This window comes from Mercenaria mercenaria, chromosome 10, assembly GCF_021730395.1.
Source record: "Mercenaria mercenaria strain notata chromosome 10, MADL_Memer_1, whole genome shotgun sequence".
NCBI lineage: Eukaryota > Metazoa > Mollusca > Bivalvia > Venerida > Veneridae > Mercenaria > Mercenaria mercenaria.
In genome coordinates this window covers 58443996-58467287 of record NC_069370.1, presented here as the reverse complement: position 1 = coordinate 58467287, position 23292 = coordinate 58443996, and the positions used below count along the sequence as shown (strand labels likewise).

At 38.3% G+C, this 23292-nt stretch overlaps 1 protein-coding gene across 1 annotated transcript in view; it reads left to right on the top strand.

The window, feature by feature from the left end:
* The window catches only part of LOC123561435 (zinc finger and BTB domain-containing protein 11-like), a 29374-nt gene extending 11193 nt beyond the window's left edge, over positions 1 to 18181 (top strand). The window contains exons 2-3 of the mRNA XM_045353801.2: positions 1082 to 1267; positions 10942 to 18181. Coding sequence (XP_045209736.2) covers positions 1082 to 1267; positions 10942 to 14034 — 3279 coding nt within the window. The 3' untranslated portion in view covers positions 14035 to 18181. The remainder of the gene's footprint in view (positions 1 to 1081; positions 1268 to 10941) is intronic.
* Positions 18182 to 23292: the final 5111 nt, after the last annotated feature.

The window sequence follows — 23292 nt, the reverse complement described above, 5'->3', positions numbered from 1 at the left end:
AGCTTATATCTGGCATGAAAATGGCCTTTACCAGGCATCACTGACATAAAACATTGATTTTCTCGGAAAATCTGGTGGTTGTGTAAAATCCAGTAAAGATAGAGAATTATTTTGTGAATGTCACTAACAATGATTATTGCTTTTAGTAGCTTCAAGAACTAAAAAAAAAAACAACTATAAACTAGTTCTTCTCACGAACCAGGAATGCTTGATGGATCAAGACAAAACATAGCATCTTTGTACGGTCTTCTTTCTAATTTGAGACAAACATAGGAAAAAATTTTAAATGATTTCTTCTCCAGAACAACTTGATGGGTCTTCTCCAAACTTGATTTTTAGTATCCTTGTGCGGACCTCTCTAATATTTGTTCAAAGGTTCTGTTTGGCTGTTTTTAGGGGCCGCCTCAATAGCTCAGTGGTATAGTGTCCACTTTGAGTGTATGAGGTCGGGAATCGATTCCTGGCGTGTCATACCAAAGATATGAAAAATGGTACTAGCTCCCTTGCTTGGCACTCAGTATTTAAAGGGTTGTACCAGGAGGTGAAATAAGTTCATGTTGTCTGTTTATCATATGTGATGTTAAAGAAAGCTTACCTTTATCTTGACCAAGGTCTAAAGGTCATGGTCGTCATCATGTAAGTGACTTATGTCCAGTTCAGCCTCTTTTTAAAGGCTCATAATGCCTTTGTTTAAAATGTGGCTGCCACATTGTTTGTTATGAACATAAAGTAAAACTATATTAATTTCTTGTTAAATCCTATTTCCGATAATTGTTTTCTCTAATTTTTGCTAAGGTTCAACTACTTTTTAACACAGTAGAAAGTTTTATTGAATCCATCGTTTTTGATGGCCTTCCTTTATGGATCAAACTGTATAAGTTCATGAGCATTATTAAAAGTAATGCTTTTCTAACCATGTCATTATGCATAACATATATTCAGACAGCCGTTCGATTCATTTTTAGCATAAAATTTAAAGCCTTTTGAATGGAACTTTGGTGCAGTCAGTACACATGAATTTTATACTATGCTTGGCTATTATAGGTTTGTTAAATGATGTATATTATTTTGTATGTTACAGATGTCAGCTTTGAGGTCAGTTCTTGAGAACAGCACGATGTTGGATATCTACACGTGTAGCGTGTGTGGTATGAAGATTACGCTGAATGTGTTAACGGAACATGTGTTGCTGCATGATCAGTATTCAGCCTTCTCCTATAATGAGACAACTAAAATTATCGAACCTTTGGATGAAATCCAAGAACAGGTACTGTGTGTGTCATTGTCATTTTCTTTCTCAAATATAATATGCTTACTGTATCTGAGTTTGTACAGACAGTATTAGATGCCACCACTTTTCTGTATTTATAAGCAGTGCTCCAAGAGAAATGTTAGAGATGTAGCCGGAAGCCAGACACACACTTGGGTAGAAGTTTTAAGAGAGGTCCTGAGGTATCATTCCACCTAAACTTTTATTTTCCTTTCAATTTATTTGCAAATAAATGCCTCAACATTTGCCTGTCACTGCAGAAGATGCCTTGTGTTTAAGTTGACTACAAAAAGTAAAAGAGTTCAGCTGTCAGCTTACAGAGTTTTGGTTATTAAACGTTTCTTTGCACTTTTTAGCTCACCTGTCACAAAGTGACAAGGTGAGCTTTTGTGATCGCGTGGTGTCCGTTGTCCGTGCGTCCGTAAACTTTTGCTTGTGACCACTCTAGAGGTCACATTTTTCATGGGATCTTTATGAAAGTTGGTCAGAATGTTCATCTTGATGATATCTAGGTCAAGTTCGAAACTGGGTCACGTGCCATTAAAAACTAGGTCAGTAGGTCTAAAAATAGAAAAACCTTGTGACCTCTCTAGAGGCCATATATTTCACAAGATCTTCATGAAAATTGGTCAGAATGTTCACCTTGATGATATCTAGGTCAAGTTCGAAAGTGGGTCACGTGCCATCAAAAACTAGGTCAGTAGGTCTAAAAATAGAAAAACCTTGTGACCTCTCTAGAGGCCATATATTTCACAAGATCTTCATGAAAATTGGTCAGAACGTTCACCTTGATGATATCTAGATCAAGTTTGAAACTGGGTCACATGCCTTCAAAAACTAGGTCAGTAGGTCAAATAAATAGAAAAACTTTGTGACCTCTCTAAAGGCCATATTTTTCATGGGATCTGTATGAAAATTGGTCTGAATGTTCATCTTGATGATATCTAGGCCAAGTTCGAAACTGGGTCGCGTGCGGTCAAAAACTAGGTCAGTAGATCTAAAAATAGAAAAACCTTGTGACCTCTCTAGAGGCCATATATTTCATGAGATCTTCATGAAAATTGGTCAGAATGTTCATCTTGATGATATCTAGATCAAGTTCGAAAGTGGGTCACATGCTATCAAAAACTAGGTCAGTAGGTCAAATAATAAAAAAACCTTGTGACCTCTCTAGAGGCCATATTTTTCATGGGATCTGTATGAAAGTTGGTCTGAATGTTCATCTTGATGATATCTAGGTCAAGTTCGAAAGTGGGTCACGTGCCTCCAAAAACTAGGTCAGTAGGTCAAATAATAGAAAAACCTTGTGACCTCTCTAAAGGCCATATTTTTTATGGGATCTGTATGAAAATTGGTCTGAATGTTCATCTTGATGATATCTAGGTCAGATTCGAAACAGTGTCATGTGCGGTCAAAAACTAGGTCAGTAGGGCTAAAAATAGAAAAACCTTGTGACTTCTCTAGAGGCCATACTTGTGAATAGATCTCCATAAAAATTGGTCAGAATGTTCACCTTGATGATATCTAGGTCAAATTTGAAACTGGGTCACATGCCATAAAAAACTAGGTCAGTAGGTCAAATAATAAAAAAACCTTGTGACCTCTCTAGAGGCCACACTTTTCATGGGATCTGTATGAAAGTTGGTCTGAATGTTCATCTTGATGATATCTAGGTCAAGTTTGAAACTGGGTCAACTGCGGTCAAAAACTAAGTCAGTAGGTCTAAAATTATTAAAATCTTTTGACCTCTCTAGAGGCCATATTTTTCAATGAATCTTCATGAAAATTGATCTGAATGTTCACCTTGATGATATCTAGGTCAGTTTCGAAACTGGGTCAAGTGCGGTCAAAAACTAGGCCAGTAGGTATAAAAATAGAAAAACCTTGTGACCTCTCTAGAGGCCATATTTTTCATGAGATCTTCACGAAAATTAGTGAGAATGTTCACTTTGATGATATCTAGGTAAAGTTCAAAACAGGGTCACGTACCTTCGAAAACTAGGTCAATAGGTCAGATAATAGAAAAACCTTGTGACCTCTCTAGAGACCATATTTTTCAATGGATCTTCATGAAAATTGGTCAGAATTTTTATCTTGATAATATCTAGGTCAAGTTCAAAACTGGGTCACATGAGCTTAAAAACTAGGTCACTATGTCAAATAATAGAAAAAACGATTTCATACTCAAAACTGGGTCATGTGGGAAGAGGTGAGTGATTCAGGACCATCATGGTCCTCTTGTCATTGTTTTGTTCTACAGTTATGTTTAAACTTTCACTCTCTCATTAAACCTGCCTGTGTATTTCAGTAGGGATATTTATGGATCATGGGGTCATTAGTTTGACCCCCAAGACATATCTTGTAGTTGAGAATCAGACAAATTGCTATGTTGATTAATAAGTACAAAAAAAATGCCTGGTTGTTTGATTATTCTTGACAAAAATCAAATCCAGCCATTCAGGTCAAAATATGAAGAAAGAGCTTCTTTTTTTGATGTACTTTTAAATTTGGTATTGTCAATTGTCATAATTCTGTCTAACTAGAAATCCTTTACATGCACTCTTTTAGTTAGGGGAGGCAGTGTTACTAGATTAAGCTTACTTTGGGGTTATTATAAGGACATCAGAATTTGTCAACAACAACGATGAAAAATTTTGTTGACTGTCAGTCATGTCCTGGCCAGTTTATTTATGACTTGTCAACACTGTGATTAACAAAACATCACTAGTGTGTTGTCCATGATAGTTTGATAGAAGACATTATGTCTGAAATCATTTGTTCTCCAACCTGTGATTCATGCGGATAGGTTTGTAATCACCTGCAGAGAACAGGAAAGTGCTGGTACAGTATCCAGTAATACTGATTAAGTTAATTACCTCCCATTACAGAACTGGAGTACTAGGGCATGTATATACTAAACTCAAAACAAACAGAATTCATTTCACTCACATTAATGATGTAATACTATAATAAATTCCATGATTCAGGAATTGTTTTCACATATTTCAGTGTGTTTTGTAATTATGTCTCCCCCAGGAGACATATTGTTTTTGCACTGTCCGTCCGTCCGTCCTTCCGTCCGTCCGTACGTCACACTTCATTTCCGAGCAATAACTGGAGAACCATTTGACCTAGAACCTCCAAACTTCATAGGGTTGTAGGGCTGCTGGAGTAGACGACCCCTATTGTTATTGGGGTCACTCCGTCAAAGGTCAAGGTCACAGGGGCCTGAACATTGAAAACCATTTCCGATCAATAACTAGAGAACCACTTGACCCAGAATGTTGAAACTTTATAGGATGATTGGTCATGAAGAGTAGATGACCCCTATTGATTTTGGGGTCACTCCGTCAAAGGTCAAGGTCACAGGGGCCTGAACATTGAAAACCATTTCCGATCAATAACTAGAGAACCACTTGACCCAATGTTGAAACTTATAGGATGATTGGTCATGAAGAGTAGATGACCCCTATTGATTTTGGGGTCACTCCATCAAAGGTCAAGGTCACAGGGGGCCTGAACATGGAAACCAATTCCGATCAATAACTGATGAACCTATGACCAGAATGTTGAAACTTCATAGGATGATTGGTCCTGAAGAGGTGACCCTATTGATTTTGGGGTCCTCCATCAAAGGTCAGTTACGGGCCAACATTGAAAACCATTTCCGGTCAGTAACTTAGAACCACTTGACCAGAATGTTGAAACTTAATAGGGTGATTGTCATGCAGAGTAGATGACCCCTAACGATTTTGGGGTCACTCTGTGAAAGGTCAAGGTCACAGGGGCCTGAACATTTGAAAACCTTTCCGGTCAGTACTTGAGAACCACTTGACCCGGAATGATGAAACTTCATAAGATGATTGGTCAGCAGAGGTAGATGACCCCTAACGATTTAATTGGGTCACTCTGTTAAAGTTCAAGGCCCAGGGCCTGACCAGGAAACCTTTCAATCAACTGAGAATCTCTCGACCGAATGTTGAAATTCATCGAGATTGTTCATGCGAGTGACGACCCTATATTTTTGGGGTCACCATTAAAGGTCAGGTCACAAGCCTGACTTGATACATTCCGTCAATATTGAGAACCACTTGACCGAATGTTGAACTTCATCTGTCTCCCCAGGAGCTATGTTTTTGCTGTGTCCGTCCGTAGTCACACTTCTTTCGAGCATAACTGGAGAACCATTTGACTAAACCCAAACTCTAGGGTTGAGGCTGCTGAGTAGACGACCCATGTTATTGTGGCACTCCGTCAAAGGTCAAGGTCACAGGCTGAACATGAACCATTTCCGATCATAACTAGAGACCACTGACCAAAGTTGAACTTTATGATGATGGCATGAAGATAGATGACCTTGATTGGGGTCACTCCGTCAAAGGTCAAGGTCACAGGGGCCTGAACTGAAAACCATTTCGTCAAAACTAAGAACACTTGACCGATGTTGAACTTCATAGGATGATGGTCATGAGAGTAATGACCTATGATTTTGGGTCACTCCATCAAGGTCAGTCACGGGCTGACATTGAAAACATTTCCGTCAGTAACTTGAACACTTGACCGAATGTTGAACTAATAGATGATGTCATGCAGATAGATGACCCTAACGTTTTGGGGTCACTCTGTGAAAGGTCAAGGTCACAGGGCCTGAACATGAACCATTTCGGTCAGTAACTGAGAACCACTTGACCGGAGATGAACTTCATAAGAGATGGTCATGAGAGTGATGACCCCTACGATTTTAGGGTCACTCTGTAAAGGCAAGGCCAGGGGCCTGAACATGGAAACCATTTCACAATAATGAGAATTCTCGACCAAATGTTGAAACTTCATAGGAGATTGTTCATGCGAGTGAACGACCCTATTATTTTGGGTACTCATTAAAGGTCAGGTCCAGAGGCTGAACTTGATAACGTTCCGACAATATTGAGAACCACTTGACCGAGTTGAAACTTCATCTGTCTCCCCGGAGACATATTGTTTTTGCCCTGTCCGTCCGTCCGTCTGTCCGTCCGTCCGTACGTCACACTTCATTTCCGAGCAATAACTGGAGAACCATTTGACCTAGAACCTCCAAACTTCATAGGGTTGTAGGGCTGCTGGAGTAGACGACCCCTATTTTTATTGGGGTCACTCCGTCAAAGGTCAAGGTCACAGGGGCCTGAACATTGAAAACCATTTCCGATCATAACTAGAGAACCACTTGACCCAGAATGTTGAAACTTTATAGGATGATTGGTCATGAAGAGTAGATGACCCCTATTGATTTTGGGGTCAATCAAAGGTCAAGGTCACAGGGGCCTGAACATGGAAAACAAATTCCGATCAATAACTAGAGAACCACTTGACCCAGAATGTTGAAACTTCATAGGATGATTGTACATGCAAAGTAGATGACCCCTATCGATTTTGGGGTCACTCCATTAAAGGTCAAGGTCACAGGGGCCTGAACATTGAAAACCAATTCCGGTCAGTAACTTGAGAACCACTTGACCCGGAATGTTGAAACTTAATAGGGTGATTGGTCATGCAGAGTAGATGACCCCTAACGATTTTGGAGTCACTCTGTGAAAGGTCAAGGTCACAGGGGCCTGAACATTGAAAACCATTTCCGGTCAGTAACTTGAGAACCACTTGACCCGGAATGATGAAACTTCATAGGATGATTGGTCATGCAGAGTAGATGACCCCTAACGATTTTAGGGTCACTCTGTTAAAGGTCAAGGCCACAGGGGCCTGAACATGGAAAACCATTTCCAATCAATAACTTGAGAATCTCTCGACCCAGAATGTTGAAACTTCATAGGATGATTGTTCATGCAGAGTGAACGACCCCTATTATTTTTGGGGTCACTCCATTAAAGGTCAAGGTCACAGAGGCCTGAACATTGATAACCAGTTCCGATCAATAACTTGAGAACCACTTGACCCAGAATGTTGAAACTTCATCTGTCTCCCCCAGGAGACATATTGTTTTTGCCCTGTCCGTCCGTCTGTCCGTCCGTCCGTACGTCACACTTCATTTCCGAGCAATAACTGGAGAACCATTTGACCTAGAACCTCCAAACTTCATAGGGTTGTAGGGCTGCTGGAGTAGACGACCCCTATTGTTATTGGGGTCACTCCGTCAAAGGTCAAGGTCACAGGGGCCTGAACATTGAAAACCATTTCCGATCAATAACTAGAGAACCACTTGACCCAGAATGTTGAAACTTTATAGGATGATTGGTCATTAAGAGTAGATGACCCCTATTGATTTTGGGGTCACTCCGTCAAAGGTCAAGGTCACAGGGGCCTGAACATTGAAAACCATTTCCGATCAATAACTAGAGAACCACTTGACCCAGAATGTTGAAACTTCATAGGGTGATTGGTCATGAAGAGTAGATGACCTCTATTGATTTTGGGGTCACTCCATCAAAGGTCAAGGTCACAGGGGCCTGAACATGGAAAACAAATTCCGATCAATAACTAGAGAACCACTTGACCCAGAATGTTGAAACTTCATAGGATGATTGTACATGCAAAGTAGATGACCCCTATCGATTTTGGGGTCACTCCATTAAAGGTCAAGGTCACAGGGGCCTGAACATTGAAAACCAATTCCGGTCAGTAACTTGAGAACCACTTGACCAGGAATGTTGAAACTTAATAGGGTGATTGGTCATGCAGAGTAGATGACCCCTAACGATTTTGGAGTCACTCTGTGAAAGGTCAAGGTCACAGGGGCCTGAACATTGAAAACCATTTCCGGTCAGTAACTTGAGAACCACTTGACCCGGAATGATGAAACTTCATAGGATGATTGGTCATGCAGAGTAGATGACCCCTAACGATTTTAGGGTCACTCTGTTAAAGGTCAAGGCCACAGGGGCCTGAACATGGAAAACCATTTCCAATCAATAACTTGAGAATCTCTCGACCCAGAATGTTGAAACTTCATAGGATGATTGTTCATGCAGAGTGAACGACCCCTATTATTTTTGGGGTCACTCCATTAAAGGTCAAGGTCACAGAGGCCTGAACATTGATAACCAGTTCCGATCAATAACTTGAGAACCACTTGACCCAGAATGTTGAAACTTCATCTGTCTCCCCCAGGAGACATATTGTTTTTGCCCTGTCCGTCCGTCCGTCTGTCCGTCCGTCCGTACGTCACACTTCATTTCCGAGCAATAACTGGAGAACCATTTGACCTAGAACCTCCAAACTTCATAGGGTTGTAGGGCTGCTGGAGTAGACGACCCCTATTGTTATTGGGGTCACTCCGTCAAAGGTCAAGGTCACAGGGGCCTGAACATTGAAAACCATTTCCGATCAATAACTAGAGAACCACTTGACCCAGAATGTTGAAACTTTATAGGATGATTGGTCATGAAGAGTAGATGACCCCTATTGATTTTGGGGTCACTCCGTCAAAGGTCAAGGTCACAGGGGCCTGAACATTGAAAACCATTTCCGATCAATAACTAGAGAACCACTTGACCCAGAATGTTGAAACTTTATAGGATGATTGGTCATGAAGAGTAGATGACCCCTATTGATTTTGGGGTCACTCCATCAAAGGTCAAGGTCACAGGGGCCTGAACATGGAAAACCAATTCCGATCAATAACTAGAGAACCACTTGACCCAGAATGTTGAAACTTCATAGGATGATTGTACATGCAAAGTAGATGACCCCTATCGATTTTGGGGTCACTCCATTAAAGGTCAAGGTCACAGGGGCCTGAACATTGAAAACCAATTCCGGTCAGTAACTTGAGAACCACTTGACCCAGAATGTTGAAACTTAATAGGGTGATTGGTCATGCAGAGTAGATGACCCCTAACGATTTTGGGGTCACTCTGTGAAAGGTCAAGGTCACAGGGGCCTGAACATTGAAAACCATTTCCGGTCAGTAACTTGAGAACCACTTGACCCGGAATGATGAAACTTTATAGGATGATTGGTCATGCAGAGTAGATGACCCCTAACGATTTTAGGGTCACTCTGTTAAAGGTCAAGGCCACAGGGGCCTGAACATGGAAAACCATTTCCAATCAATAACTTGAGAATCTCTCGACCCAGAATGTTGAAACTTCATAGGATGATTGTTCATGCAGAGTGAACGACCCCTATTATTTTTGGGGTCACTCCATTAAAGGTCAAGGTCACAGAGGCCTGAACATTGATAACCAGTTCCGATCAATAACTTGAGAACCACTTGACCCAGAATGTTGAAACTTCATCTGTCTCCCCCAGGAGACATATTGTTTTTGCCCTGTCCGTCTGTCCGTCCGTCCGTACGTCACACTTCATTTCCGAGCAATAACTGGAGAACCATTTGACCTAGAACCTCCAAACTTCATAGGGTTGTAGGGCTGCTGGAGTAGACGACCCCTATTGTTATTGAGGTCACTCCGTCAAAGGTCAAGTTCACAGGAGCCTGAACATTGAAAACCATTTCCGATCAATAACTAGAGAACCACTTGACCCAGAATGTTGAAACTTTATAGGATGATTGGTCATGAAGAGTAGTTGACCCCTATTGATTTTGGGGTCACTCCGTCAAAGGTCAAGGTCACAGGGGCCTGAACATTGAAAACCATTTCCGATCAATAACTAGAGAACCACTTGACCCAGAATGTTGAAACTTCATAGGATGATTGTACATGCAAAGTAGATGACCCCTATCGATTTTGGGGTCACTCCATTAAAGGTCAAGGTCACAGGGGCCTGAACATGGAAAACCAATTCCGATCAATAACTAGAGAACCACTTGACCCAGAATGTTGAAACTTAATAGGGTGATTGGTCATGCAGAGTAGATGACCCCTAATGATTTTGGGGTCACTCTGTGAAAGGTCAAGGTCACAGGGGCCTGAACATTGAAAACCATTTCCGGTCAGTAACTTGAGAACCACTTGACCCGGAATGATGAAACTTCATAGGATGATTGGTCATGCAGAGTAGATGACCCCTAACGATTATAGGGTCACTCTGTTAAAGGTCAAGGCCACAGGGACCTGATCATGGAAAACCATTTCCAATCAATAACTTGAGAATCTCTCGACCCAGAATGTTGAAACTTCATAGGATGATTGTTCATGCAGAGTGAACGACCCCTATTATTTTTGGGGTCACTCCATTAAAGGTCAAGGTCACAGAGGCCTGAACATTGATAACCAGTTCCGATCAATAACTTGAGAACCACTTGACCCAGAATGTTGAAACTTCATAGGATGATTGAACATGCAGAGTAGATGACCCCTATTGATTTTGGGGTCAGTCTATTAAAGGTCAAGGTCACAGAGGCCTGTTCATGTAAAATCATTTTTTGGAAATAACTTGAGAACCACTTGACCTACAATGTTGAAACTTATTAGGATGATTGGACATGCAGAGTAGATGACCCCTATTTATTTTGAGGTCACTTGATCAAAGGTCAAGGTCACAGGAGCCTGAACAGTGACTTGAGAACCACTAGGCCAAGAGTGTTGAAATTTAGCGGGATGACTGGACATGCCAAGTAGATGATCCCTATTGCAGCCAACCATCAGTGTCTCTTTGACTTTTCGCTCCTGACCCCTATTGACTTCTTGACTATAGGACTTTGAATTGGGGGAGACATGCGCTTTTTTACAAAAGCATTTTCTAGTTTCACTACACATTTTTTTTTTTTTTTGCAGCAATTCCAGAATCAGACTGCAGCCCCAGCTACTCCACCCAAACCTTACACATTTCTTCCTTCTTCGTATGCATTTGTACCTGCAGTTACATATGATTCTGCACAGACTTCTAGAGTCAGTACAACAGAAATACCAGTAACAAATCAAAAGAATTCTCCATTCGATACTAATAATGTATCCCCAGCGATTGCTATTTCGAAGAGTTACTCACTTGCTCCTCATCTTCAGAACAAGATATCAAAAGCTCCCTTAGATGATTTGACTGGCATTCAAATGATTGCAAATGTTGCTGAAAGTCTTGGAAGAAGCGAATATGCTGAAACAGATATTAATGGTGCTGGTGGTTGGACAGATGAGAGTGGTAAATTGAATATAAGTAAGCCATTAGTAGCAGGCGATGTTATTGGTACAATAAAACTACCATTTATAGAAAATGGTTCTATAGGGCCAGCTTGTGAGTGCTCTATTGTTTTTAATAGATTTGTAAGTGAAAGTAAAACCTCAGCTGAAGAGCCTCATTATGAAGAATTGAGCTTGGAAGATATAATTGAAGATGGGGAAGAAGAAGAAGAAGACTATGGTGAAGATTACATTGATTCAGATGTGCCATTAGTTAAGAGGCGAAGAGTTACGCTTAATTCAACATCAAAGGGAGGAAAATACGGTCGTAAAATGGAAGTTTACAAGTATAAGGAACCAGAAGTTGCCAATGATGTCCAAAATGAACTGCAGAAAAATATTGTCCCAGAACTTTTAAAAGATCCCGCAGTTGTAAAATACCTTGAAACAATGACAGGAAAGACAATAGAACCTGTGAATGATAAAGAAACTCAGAATGTAAAGCAAGAATTTCTGGATAAAACTGAACAAGATGCAACTCATGAACTTTATGAAGACGATGATATGGTCAAAAAAACAGATGATGTATTGAAACAAGGACAAAACACAGAAGAAATTGAGAAATTTAACTCTTCTCAGGGAAATTTAACAAAGCAACCTCCAAAAGAACCACCAGTAGATCCTGTTGAAGTCAGTTCAAAAAATATAAATAATGACGACGAAGAATCTGTGAATGAAAATGTAGGGAATCAAAAAGAACAAACAAGGAATACAATAGTTGTTAAGTGGGAACAGACAAACGCAGATACTGAAAAGGCAAAAGATGAAAATGATTTAAAACATTCTGAGGAGGTTTCATTGTCTAAACTGGAAGAATGTGCTGTTGATGCATACACAGACCATGTGTCAGAACTTGGAGGAAGTGAAAATGATGATTCAGAACAGGAAATGATGGATATTGAAAGTGACATTCATGAAGCAAATACAAGTACTGAAAACATTATAGATACTGTCAGTGAAAAGCAGCTTTCACTTTTCAGTTTTAAGGTGGAACAGTTTGTTGAAGATATTGCTAACGAAGTTAAACACAAGTTCAGTGATAAAAAGAACATTGAAGAGGAAAAAGATATACCAAGTTCTAAAGATTCAGCAGAAAATAAGGAAAGAGAAGAGAAAAATGCACTTGATGATCAAAGTTTGACCTTAGAACATCAGTTGGAAAACAAGTTTTCAACAGCCAATAAGAAGTTGACTTTCTGCTGTTCTATATGTAAGATAAATGTAGACTCATTTGATGCCTTAAGAAAACATTTCTTGACACACAAGAAACATGATACAGAGCCAAAGAAAAGCTTAAAAGTTATTGATAAGAGATTAAATATTCTTTCACAAAAAGTTTCTGAAAGTCTAGAGAAATCACCTAATAACTCTCAACTTGAAACTTCTTCTGAACACTTACTGTTCTACTGTATGCTCTGTGATATAATGTTACCTTCTCGGCAAGAACTACAAGAACATTGTAAAGGACATAAGAATAATGGAGTTGAAAATGAAGATATCTGTAAACTTGATGGAACAAGTGCCTCCGAAGATACTTTAACAGCTGATTCAGACATTGAATATGCCAGTGAGAATGAAAATAAGTCTGTTACAGGTAATGGAGTTAAAAAGTCCAAATCATCAAGTATCAAGTCTGCAGGAAAGTTGAATTCTAAAGGAAAGAGTGATGGTTTGGAATTGGAAGCCAGGTGTAAAGTTAAGTCAACAAGAGAAAGAACATCAAACATGAACAGAAAGAAAACTATAAGAAATGATTACATATGTGAAAATTGTGGGGCAGGATTTTTGAAACTAGAGGAATGTATAGCTCACATGAATCGGTGTGAAGATGCAACAGTTTTGAAATGTTTTCAGGGATGTGGATATAGGTTCAAAGCAAGATCAGAGTTAGATGTTCATAAAAGGTTCTGCTCAAGAAGGTTGGCTTATTTAGAGAGGATAAACCTTGAAATGATAAAGACTGAACATCCTGAATTGGGAGATAATGACCATTTTGAGACAGAAGAAGAAAATGTTGAGAAAGTATTTAACTGCCCATTCTGTGACCAGAAGTATCAGACCGAAGAGAAAATGATATACCATAAGCTGGTATGTCCTGGACGACCGAAGCAGAAATGTGATCATTGTGATTTTGAATGCAAGGGGGACAAAGCAATGGGTAAACATTTAGTTGAAAAACATGATTTAAAACCATTTAAATGTCAGCACTGTCCACGCTCGTTCAAACTCAAAGGATCTTTGCGCGATCACACCAGATATGCACACACTCGTGAAACATTTACATGTGAATATTGCGGAAAGTCATTTATTAAACAAAGTTTATACAGATCTCATGTTTCAATACAGCATCAAGGGTTCCGTTTAGAATGCAGTTATTGTGGTAAAAAGTTCAAAGATAAAAGGACATGGCTTGTACATGAGAAATCGCACAAAGGTGCTTATGACTATGCATGTGCTTTATGTAAAAAGACATTTAACCGCTCTGAACAATACAGAGTTCATATGCAAGAAGTGCATTCCATTGATGGAAAGGCAGCTCTCAGTTTGAATAGTGCAGCTAAAAAGCTCCGAGATGAACTATGTTGCAATGTATGCAGTATTTGTAAGGAGAAGTTCCCTCTTGAATCTGCTTACACAGTGCACATGCTGAAAGTACATGGTCAAGATGGAACGATTCCATTAGAAAATCTCTGAATATGTACATGAATTCTTAATTTCAGGAACTTTTGAATTTTTAAAATCTGCATTTTATAAATGATCAATGAGTAAGTAACTAAAGATTTTCTGAATGGAAATAGATCTATTAAAATCAGACTTAAAGTGATCCTAAAATTTTAAAAACTTTATGAAGTTTTGTTTAAATTTCTTAAAACAATTCAATAGGAATTTCTGAAAATACCCTGTTTTTTACTTCAAATTTCTATTATTAATACAACACGGACTTTTTAAATAACATCTCATTTGGTGTTAAACTATTGAACATTGATTCATGTGCTACAAAATTCTTAATATTTTGTAGGGGACTATTTTTCGAGGATTCTTTGGTTGCACCAAACAATAATGAAATTCCAACAGATAAATGAAATGACCATTTATTCAAAAGTCATTTCCACAAATTTATATCCTTGCACAATTGTTAACTTTAGACAAATATCTGAGAGGTTTTATTTATTAGCTCACCTGAGCAAAAGCCTGAGAGTGAGTTGCTGTGATTTGCTGTGTAAGACATTCACTTTTTCCTGTACGGGCAATAGTGCAAGATTGGACAGCATACATTTAATATAAAGCATTTTCGGTTGTTTTTTTCCCAAAGTTATGTTCAAGGAGAGTCTGTTGTTTCAAATTCAGAAATGTGTTTTTAGTCTGGCTCCCTGGCTGCATGGTTACTTTTTAAATACTGCAAAAAATTTATAAGTAAATTATAAGCCTCTAAAATAGCATAGAAACAACTTGAAGGAGTTACTACCACCGTTAATGAAGAAAACTGATATATGGGTATATGAGAAGTATGACAGACCAAACATAGGGATGGGAGCCAGTCTAGTCCGTTTTATATACCAGTAAGAGTGTATGTTTATGAAAAGCTTTTAAAGTCTCTTTCTCGAAAAGTTTTATTGGAGTTTAGAAATACAGTAAAACACCACTCGCTCGAGGTCGCAAGGGGATGAGCAAAATGCTCGAGTTATCCATGGTTTCGAGCGACCCAAACATTGACCAACATACGAAGAAAACTGAAGTTTGTTTTACGGTCATCGGAACCGTTTGCTGAGTAAACGGTGATGCGTAATAATAACATACTTGTGACATTTTCCAAAACAAACGTATTACAAACGTTATCTATTGATAGACGTTTCAATATGTAATTTGTAAATGGCACATGCGAAGAAACAACTAAGATATTTTTTTAAATTTTTATTCATCAACAAGTGCATATCATAATTATCGTCTCAATTTTATGAAACAGCTATATTATTTCCTTCATTTGCATGCAAACAACTGCTGATTAAATTACTAAGATTTCGATCCCGCAGAAAAGATGATTTAAGTTATCAGTAATTGATCAATATTTGATCAATAAAACTTTTCTTTAAGCTTTTAACAATAATTAATCTCATCATAATATCAAATATACCAACAAACAAACATTTATTAATAAGATAGTCTGGGAATAGACTACTACGCAATTCTCATGGTGTGTGAAAATGTTTAATTAACCGATACATTCTGACCGCCGAAAGTATGAAAAATTTTGACACCTCTGCTCGAGTTAGCCAGAAACAACAAAGAGTAAATTAATACGCAGGGACCAGGTGTCATGCTCGAGCAATCGAGTTATCGGTGCTCGACCCAGCCATGGTAATATCACATAGAAAATAGAAGGAAATTGGCCGGGACCACATGAATTGCTCGAGCGAGCCAGGGTACTCGAGTCATAGATGCTCGAGCGAGCGGTGTTTCACTGTAAGATGTTTAACAACCAACTGGAACTACTTCTGGCCTAGAGAGTGTTCTTTTATTTAAATTTAGGATTGTCACTAGTCATTTTTTGTATCAGATTGTAACATTGGCAGTGTCTTAACTAGTGAAGGTCACCTGCAAATAAAAACACATTCCAGCTCTCTCATTTGTTATATTTAAGTACCCGGTATAATTATAGGTTTGACCATATGATAATCAGTCTCATAAAATCATTTTACATGAAGAGCCAACATTTTTAGCTTGACTGTACACAGTACATAGAGAACTCTCCTACTCAGTCTGGCTTCCATGTCCACAGCTTGGTTAAAGGTTTGATGCACTTTCACTTTATCTGTGTGTTTACTTGATAGATTTGCTTCAAACTTAAAAATGGTTGTTCAGCATCATTGCCCACATAAGGACACAAGAACCATCACTTATACCAATCTTTCATGAATTATTCCCCCTTTTTTCTTTGATTTTCATGTTAAATTTAATTATGTACTTATGTACTGGTGCATTACCTTAGCAGAAATATTTCATGAATTAAGTCCTTTTTAGCTCGACTATTCGAAGAATATGGAGAGCTATATTACTCACCCCGGCGTCGGTGTCTGCATTGGTCAAAGTTTTTATGAAATGGCTGTAGGTAAGAGTTCTCAACTCTGTCAAGTATTTTTGGCTGAATTATGGCCCGTTTTAGACTTGGAAATTGGTCCAGTGTCCGTACAAGTACACGTCTTGTGAAAAATATTTGACTTGTGGCTTTGAAACTTTGAACACTTGCTTATCATCATAATTTCCATCTTTAGGCAAGAGTACACAACTCTGTCGAATATTTTGGCTGAATTATGGCCCTTTTTGGACTTGGAAATCAGTAAAAAAATTTCATACCAGTCCATATTTTGCCAAACCTGTTTGTCATATGGCTTTGAAACTTTGACCACTTGTTTACCATCATAGTTTACATATGTAGGCAAGACACATAACTAGGACAAGGACTGTAGCTCAGTTATGGCCCGTTTTTGACATAGAAATTAGTTAAGTTTTGCATACCATTCCATATTTTGTCTAAACTGTTCAATATAGGACTTTGAAAACACTTTCTTACCATCATGGTCACACATTGCCATATAGTGCAAGACTGACCCAAATCCACGAATATAGATACATTGTTTGTCTTGACTATTTTCTTCTTTCGTCTGAAAGTCTCTGGTAATATTTTGACCCCATACTTCCATCAGTTCTTCGAATAGTCGAGTGCTCTGTCAACACAAGCTCTTTTTCCGTTCATGATCATGGTTCTTATAGTATACCTAGGGGTAGGTTATAACATGTAGAGTATGTTTTTTTTTCTGGTGACAGTGTTCAGAACACTGAAATGTTCAGATATTATTCTGAAATAGTTAGGGTCAAAATGTATTCAGACACTTTTCAGAATACTGAACTGTTCAGATATATTGCAGATATAATCAGAAAGTAATCATACAATTTCTAAAACACTATCCATGCTCTGTCATTATTCAGACAACAACTTCCTATTCGGATATGTTTCAACATATGTTAAGACATATTCAGAAAATAAATTTCTTGAAGATGAGTAAAAAGAAAGCTTATTTTAAATGTAAGATTAAAATAATTTCCTTAATTGTAAACAGCAGGTCTTATATTCCCACTTGTGGCTATGTTACCGGAGAAAATATTAAGGGAGGTAATCAGTGATGTTTGTGAGATTTATTCTTTTATGCATTACCTTTCCTTCACAATATTACTGAGGAAAATCACTTACATGTTAAATTTCTATAATGGACTTGTCCATCTTTCAATTTTGACAAAACCATAAACTTTTAAAAGGGGTGCTTACCAAAAACACATTGACTGAATGGCGAACAGAGCAGATCATGATCAGACTGCATGGATGTGCAGGCTGATCATGATCTACACTGTTCGCAAAGGCAGAATCAATCGTGTCCAGCATGATAAGGGCTAAAGAACAAATGAAATCTGTTTTGTTTGATCTATGAATATATTATTGAAAAATTTGATACAGATTCTACAGTAACATTTATTATACTTTCAAAACCACTCATCTATGAAAGATTTTAAATTCACAAACTAAAACATTACTAATATAATTCTGTTTTAAGTTCATGGCATGTTGATATACATAATGTTCAGGTACAATAAAGTAGAGCCTTTTTGCAACATACTGGTTACAAGACTTGGAATATGTATGGTTCACATGGAATTTATTGAGTGTAATTGTTATGTATGTACAAGTATGTATAACTTAAGTGTGTTTTACCTGTTTTTTCAGAGCTTTATTTTACATATTTGTGTGAATTCCTTTTAAATGTTATAGATAAAAGATATAGTTGAAGGATTTTCTGTTTCTTTTACTTTTTAGCAAAGTTTAACCAACTCTTAATCCCTCAACTTACATCCCCTTTCCCAGCTCTGCTGCCAAAGCTTTCATGTCAAAAATTGTAATGTCTTATATTGGAGTGTCTTAATTGTCCAAGTTTTTTTAAAGTTATCCTGTTTTCTCTCATGCAGTTAGCTCTGTAAGAAGAAAACAAGATTTTGGATTGAGAAGTTGTGAGTTTGATCTTTGTGACGATTTGAAAGACAGTGTGTGAAGTCATCCTCCACCTCTGATTCATGTAGAGAAGTTGTTCTTTACAGAGAACAAGTTAGTATTTGGTACAGCATCTGAAAAAACTGGTTAGGTTAACTGCAGGTAGCATAGCTGAAATACTGTTGAAAATCGAGTTAAACAAAATCAGACAAACAAGTTAAAATATAATGTTTGTGTTGAGGTGTGGTTTCCTTTCAAAATTCAGCTGTTTTGATATGTAAATAAGATGCATGCATATCCCAGTTTTGCTCACATGAAGGTTAGTGACTTAAAGTTTTAATATATATTCTTTGAATGAAAGAGTGAAAATATTGTAATTTCTACTTAATAAAGGGTCATAACTCGGTATTTGGATCACGCTTGCCCTTTTCCAACTTTTCATGATCCCATGGCGATATACATTGTGTGCAAGTTTTATGGTGATAACACAGAAATGAAATCAGTATAAAAATGTGTTTACTATGTAAAATCTGGATTTTCAATGAATTCAGGGATTGTAAATGATTATAACCAGTCTTGTCCACTATTTTGTCCATGATTTGAACAGTGCATTTTTATGCCCCCAAAGGGAGGCATATAGTTTTTGAACGGTCTGTCTGTCCGCAATTTTCGTGTCCGGTCCATATCTTTGTCATCGATGGATGGATTTTCAAATAACTTGGCATGAATGTGTACCACAGTAAGACGACATGTCGCACGCAAGACCCAGGTCCGTAGCTCAAAGGTCAAGGTCACACTTAGACATTAAAGGATAGTGCATTGATGGGCGTGTCCGGTCCATATCTTTGTCATCGATGGATGGATTTTCAAATAACTTGGCATGAATGTGTACCACAGTAAGACGACGTGTCGCGTGCAAGACCCAGGTCCGTAGCTCAAAGGTCAAGGTCACACTTAGACATTAAAGGATAGTGCATTGATGGGCGTGTCCGGTCCATATCTTTGTCATCGATGGATGGATTTTCAAATAACTTGGCATGAATGTGTACCACAGTAAGGCGACATGTCGCGCGCAAGACCCAGGTCCGTAGCTCAAAGGTCAAGGTCACACTTCGACATTAAAAGATAGTGCATTGATGGGCCTGTCCGGTCCATATCTTTGTCATCGATGGATGGATTTTCAAATAACTTGGCATGGATGTGTACCACAGTAAGACGACGTGTCACACGCAAGACCCAGGTCCGTAGCTCAAAGGTCAAAGTCACACTTAGAAGTTAAAGGTCATTTTTCATGATAGTGCATTGATAGGCGTGTCCGGTCCATATCTTTTCATTCATGCATGGATTTTAAAATAGCTAATATTGAATGTGTGACACAGTAAGACAACGTGTCGCGCGCAAGACCCAGTTCCGTAGGTCAAAGGTCCTAAACTCTAACATCGGCCATAACTATATATTCATTCAAAGTGCCATCGGGGGCATGTGTCATCCTATGGAGACAGCTCTTGTTATTAGCTCACCTGAGCATTCGCAGGTGAGATTTTCTGATCGCTCGATGTCTGGCGTCTGTCTGTCGTCTGTCAACATTTAGCTTGCGTATGCGATAGAGGCTGTATTTTTCAACTGATCTTCATGAAACTTGGTCAGAATGATTACCTTGAAGAAATCTAGGCCGAGTTCGAAAATGGGTCATCTGGGATAAAAACTAGGTCAAATCAAAGAAAAACTTTGTGTATGCGATAGAGGCTGTATTTTTCAATTGATCTTCATGAATTTTGGTCAGAATGATTACCTTGATGAATTCTAGGCCCAGTTCGAAAAGGGGTCATCTGGGGTTAAAAACTAGGTCACTAGGTCAAATCAAGGAAAAACCTTGTGTATGCAATAGAGGCTGTATTTTTCAATTAATCTTCATGAATTTTGGTCAGGATGACTGCCTTGAAATCTAGGTAAAGTTTGAATATGGGTCATCTGGGGTCAAAAAGTAGGTCACTAGGTCAAATCAAAAGAAAAGCTTGTATATGCCATAGAGACTGTATTTTTCAATAGATCTTCCTGAAATTAAGTCAAAATGATAACTTTAATAAATTCTAGGCCGAGTTCGAAAATGGGTCATCTTGGGTCAAAAACTAGGTCACTAGGTCAGATCAAGGAAAAAACTTGTGTATGCGATAGAGGCTGTATTTTTCAATTGATCTTCATGAATATTGGTCTGAATGATTGCTTTGATGAAATCTAGGCCGAGTTCGAAAATGGGTCATCTGGGGTCAAAAACTAGGCCACTAGGTCATATCTAAGAAAATACTTGTTTAAACTCAAGAGACCACATTTTTAGTCCAATCTTAATGAAAATTGACCAAAATATTTGTTTTCATGAAATCACTAGGTTAAATATGTTTACACTGTTATAGTGTGTTTCTCAGGTGAGCGACCTAGGGCCATCTTGGCCCTCTTGTTATACTAGACAGGGTTCATACAGTCTTTAAAAGTCCTGAATTTTCATGCCCATTCTTAAAAAGTCCTGAAAAAGTCAAAACTTCCTGTAAAGTACCTGTTTTTACTCGTATTCTAAGAATTCCTTAAAACGCCTGAAAAGACCTTGAAATCGGTGAATTTTTAGCTTGCCAGAGCACAAAGTGCTCAAGGTGAGCTATTGTGACCAGTCATTGACCGGCATCCGTAAACATTTGCCTTGTTAACACTCTAGAGGCTACAGTTGTAACCCAGTCTTTATGAAACTTAGAATGTTAAAAATTTGTATGGATGATCTCTAGGTCAAGTTTGAAACTGGGTCATGTGGGGTCAAAAACTAGGTCAGTAGGCCAGATCAACTCTGGTGAGCGATATAGGGCCATCATGGCTCTCTTGTTATAATACTTGTTAAATACTTAAAGAAACAATGAAAAAGAAAACTAGCTGTGAATCTGGTGACTGTAAATGTATCACAGAATAATTTCACAGTAAAGTACAGTTTTTTACCACGGTCAAACTAACACGGGGGTTCACAGGCATTGATCTGTGAGTGTAAATTGTGTGAAAAACAATTCAACATTGGAAACATGGGCGAGACTGGGAAAATGTGAAAGACATGTCGGAAATATTTCATTGGCCAAGAATGATTTTAATTTAAAATCTTTTCCTGTTCCACCTGATTATTAATTATTGAAAACAGTGAAAAAGAAGTCCTTAAATTTAAGGGGGAAAATTCTTTAAAAATCCTTAAATTTTTGCTTGGTTGGTCTGTATGAACTCTGCTAGAATGGGTTATAAAGTGGAACAAACACCAACACAGAGGCTGGGTTAACCTTTAGCCTGCTGGTGGCAAGTGATTTTGCCTTTGCGACCAGTACAGACCAAGATCAGCCTGCACATCCACACAGTGCAGACCAAGATCAGCCTGCACATCCACATCCGTGCAGACTGATCATGGTCTGCACTGTTCGTTATTCAGTCAGTAGATTTATATAAACACCCCTTTGAATGATAAGTGGTACTGCCCAAATTGGAAGATGGACCATATCCATATAAGAAATTTAGCACTGGGTAATGGTTAAACTTAATTTATTGTATCTACCGATTTTGGTCAAAAATGACCTTTTTCAAGATATTGTTAGAAAGTTGTGTGATAAGTGCGCAAGAAATATGGCTTCTAAATTAAATGTGTTCAATTAAAAAAAAAATCAGCATAATTGAACTTGTGTGTGATCTTATGCTCAACTACATTCTATATAAGCGAAATGAGGCTTCTAATGTGTTGGCAACTTTAACATATTCAAGGGTTATGCTGCAACTGGAGTTGTCTTGCCCAATATCAAACTCCTTACAATGTCTGATGTTTGTTTCATGACGGCTGTTCAAGAATATGGCCTACCACCTGTATGTATTTAAATGGAAATACGGCAGTAGTTTCTTATTCAAAGGTCATAACTCTGGTGTTTACTGGAACTCTCTTGTCCCTTTAACAGACTTGCTCAAGATCTTTTGGATTGAAAGGATATCGTCAAAATTATAAAAGGTAATGGACTACCTATGTAGACCTGTAGAGTGGTGGGAATCATGCAAACTACAGAAGAAATTCATGACAACCTTGTTACTGGTATGATGGATAAAGAAATCTGATTGTCGCCGCTGGTGCCAGGTTGTTTATATGACATTGTTTATATGCAACTTGTTATACAACCCTCGAGTGAGAAATATGGGACAATCCGTCATAGTCATCAGTAGTGGTTGTTACTTAAAAAGGAATTTTTTTGCCTTGTTTATACTGTGTTAATGGTGACCTTTGTTGTAATGGTTCAGTACATTCCAAGTATTTGCATAAAATCACCAGAGGTAATGAACAGAAATATGCAAATTATGACATAAGGTATATATTGTCATTTGGTGCAGTGTCACTTTTTCCTCCAGTTTTGGATTTATATATAGTTCAACTATTTTATACCATTTTATTTTGTGAATATTTGTGGTTTGTATGGCTTATTTTAGAAGGAGTTTAATTATTATTATTATCATCATCATCATACCAGGTTTATATAGCGCCCTTTTCATGATAAACATGTTCAAAGGCGCTTTACATATAGCAAACGCAGCCACACAGGGCGTAAAATTCGTCCTCTACTAGTACAGACACGGAGCGATCTGACCAGAGGGACAGAGTGAGATAAAGCCCCCAGAACAGATAGAGAGAAATCCTTTTTAGATACAGTCCTGTACGGCTAACCTAGCCTAGCTCTTTGCGAATAGACAGTCTGGTTCTTTAACGTATAGCACCGATTTACGAGAAGCCGTCTTTCCTGGGAAGAACCTGTACAGGCCTCTTAGTTAGGTGGAAGACACTCGAGAGCATGTGGTTATTTAATATTGTTCCTTAGGTTTGATATCAGTATTTACTTTTCCATACCTCATGTTTTTATTTC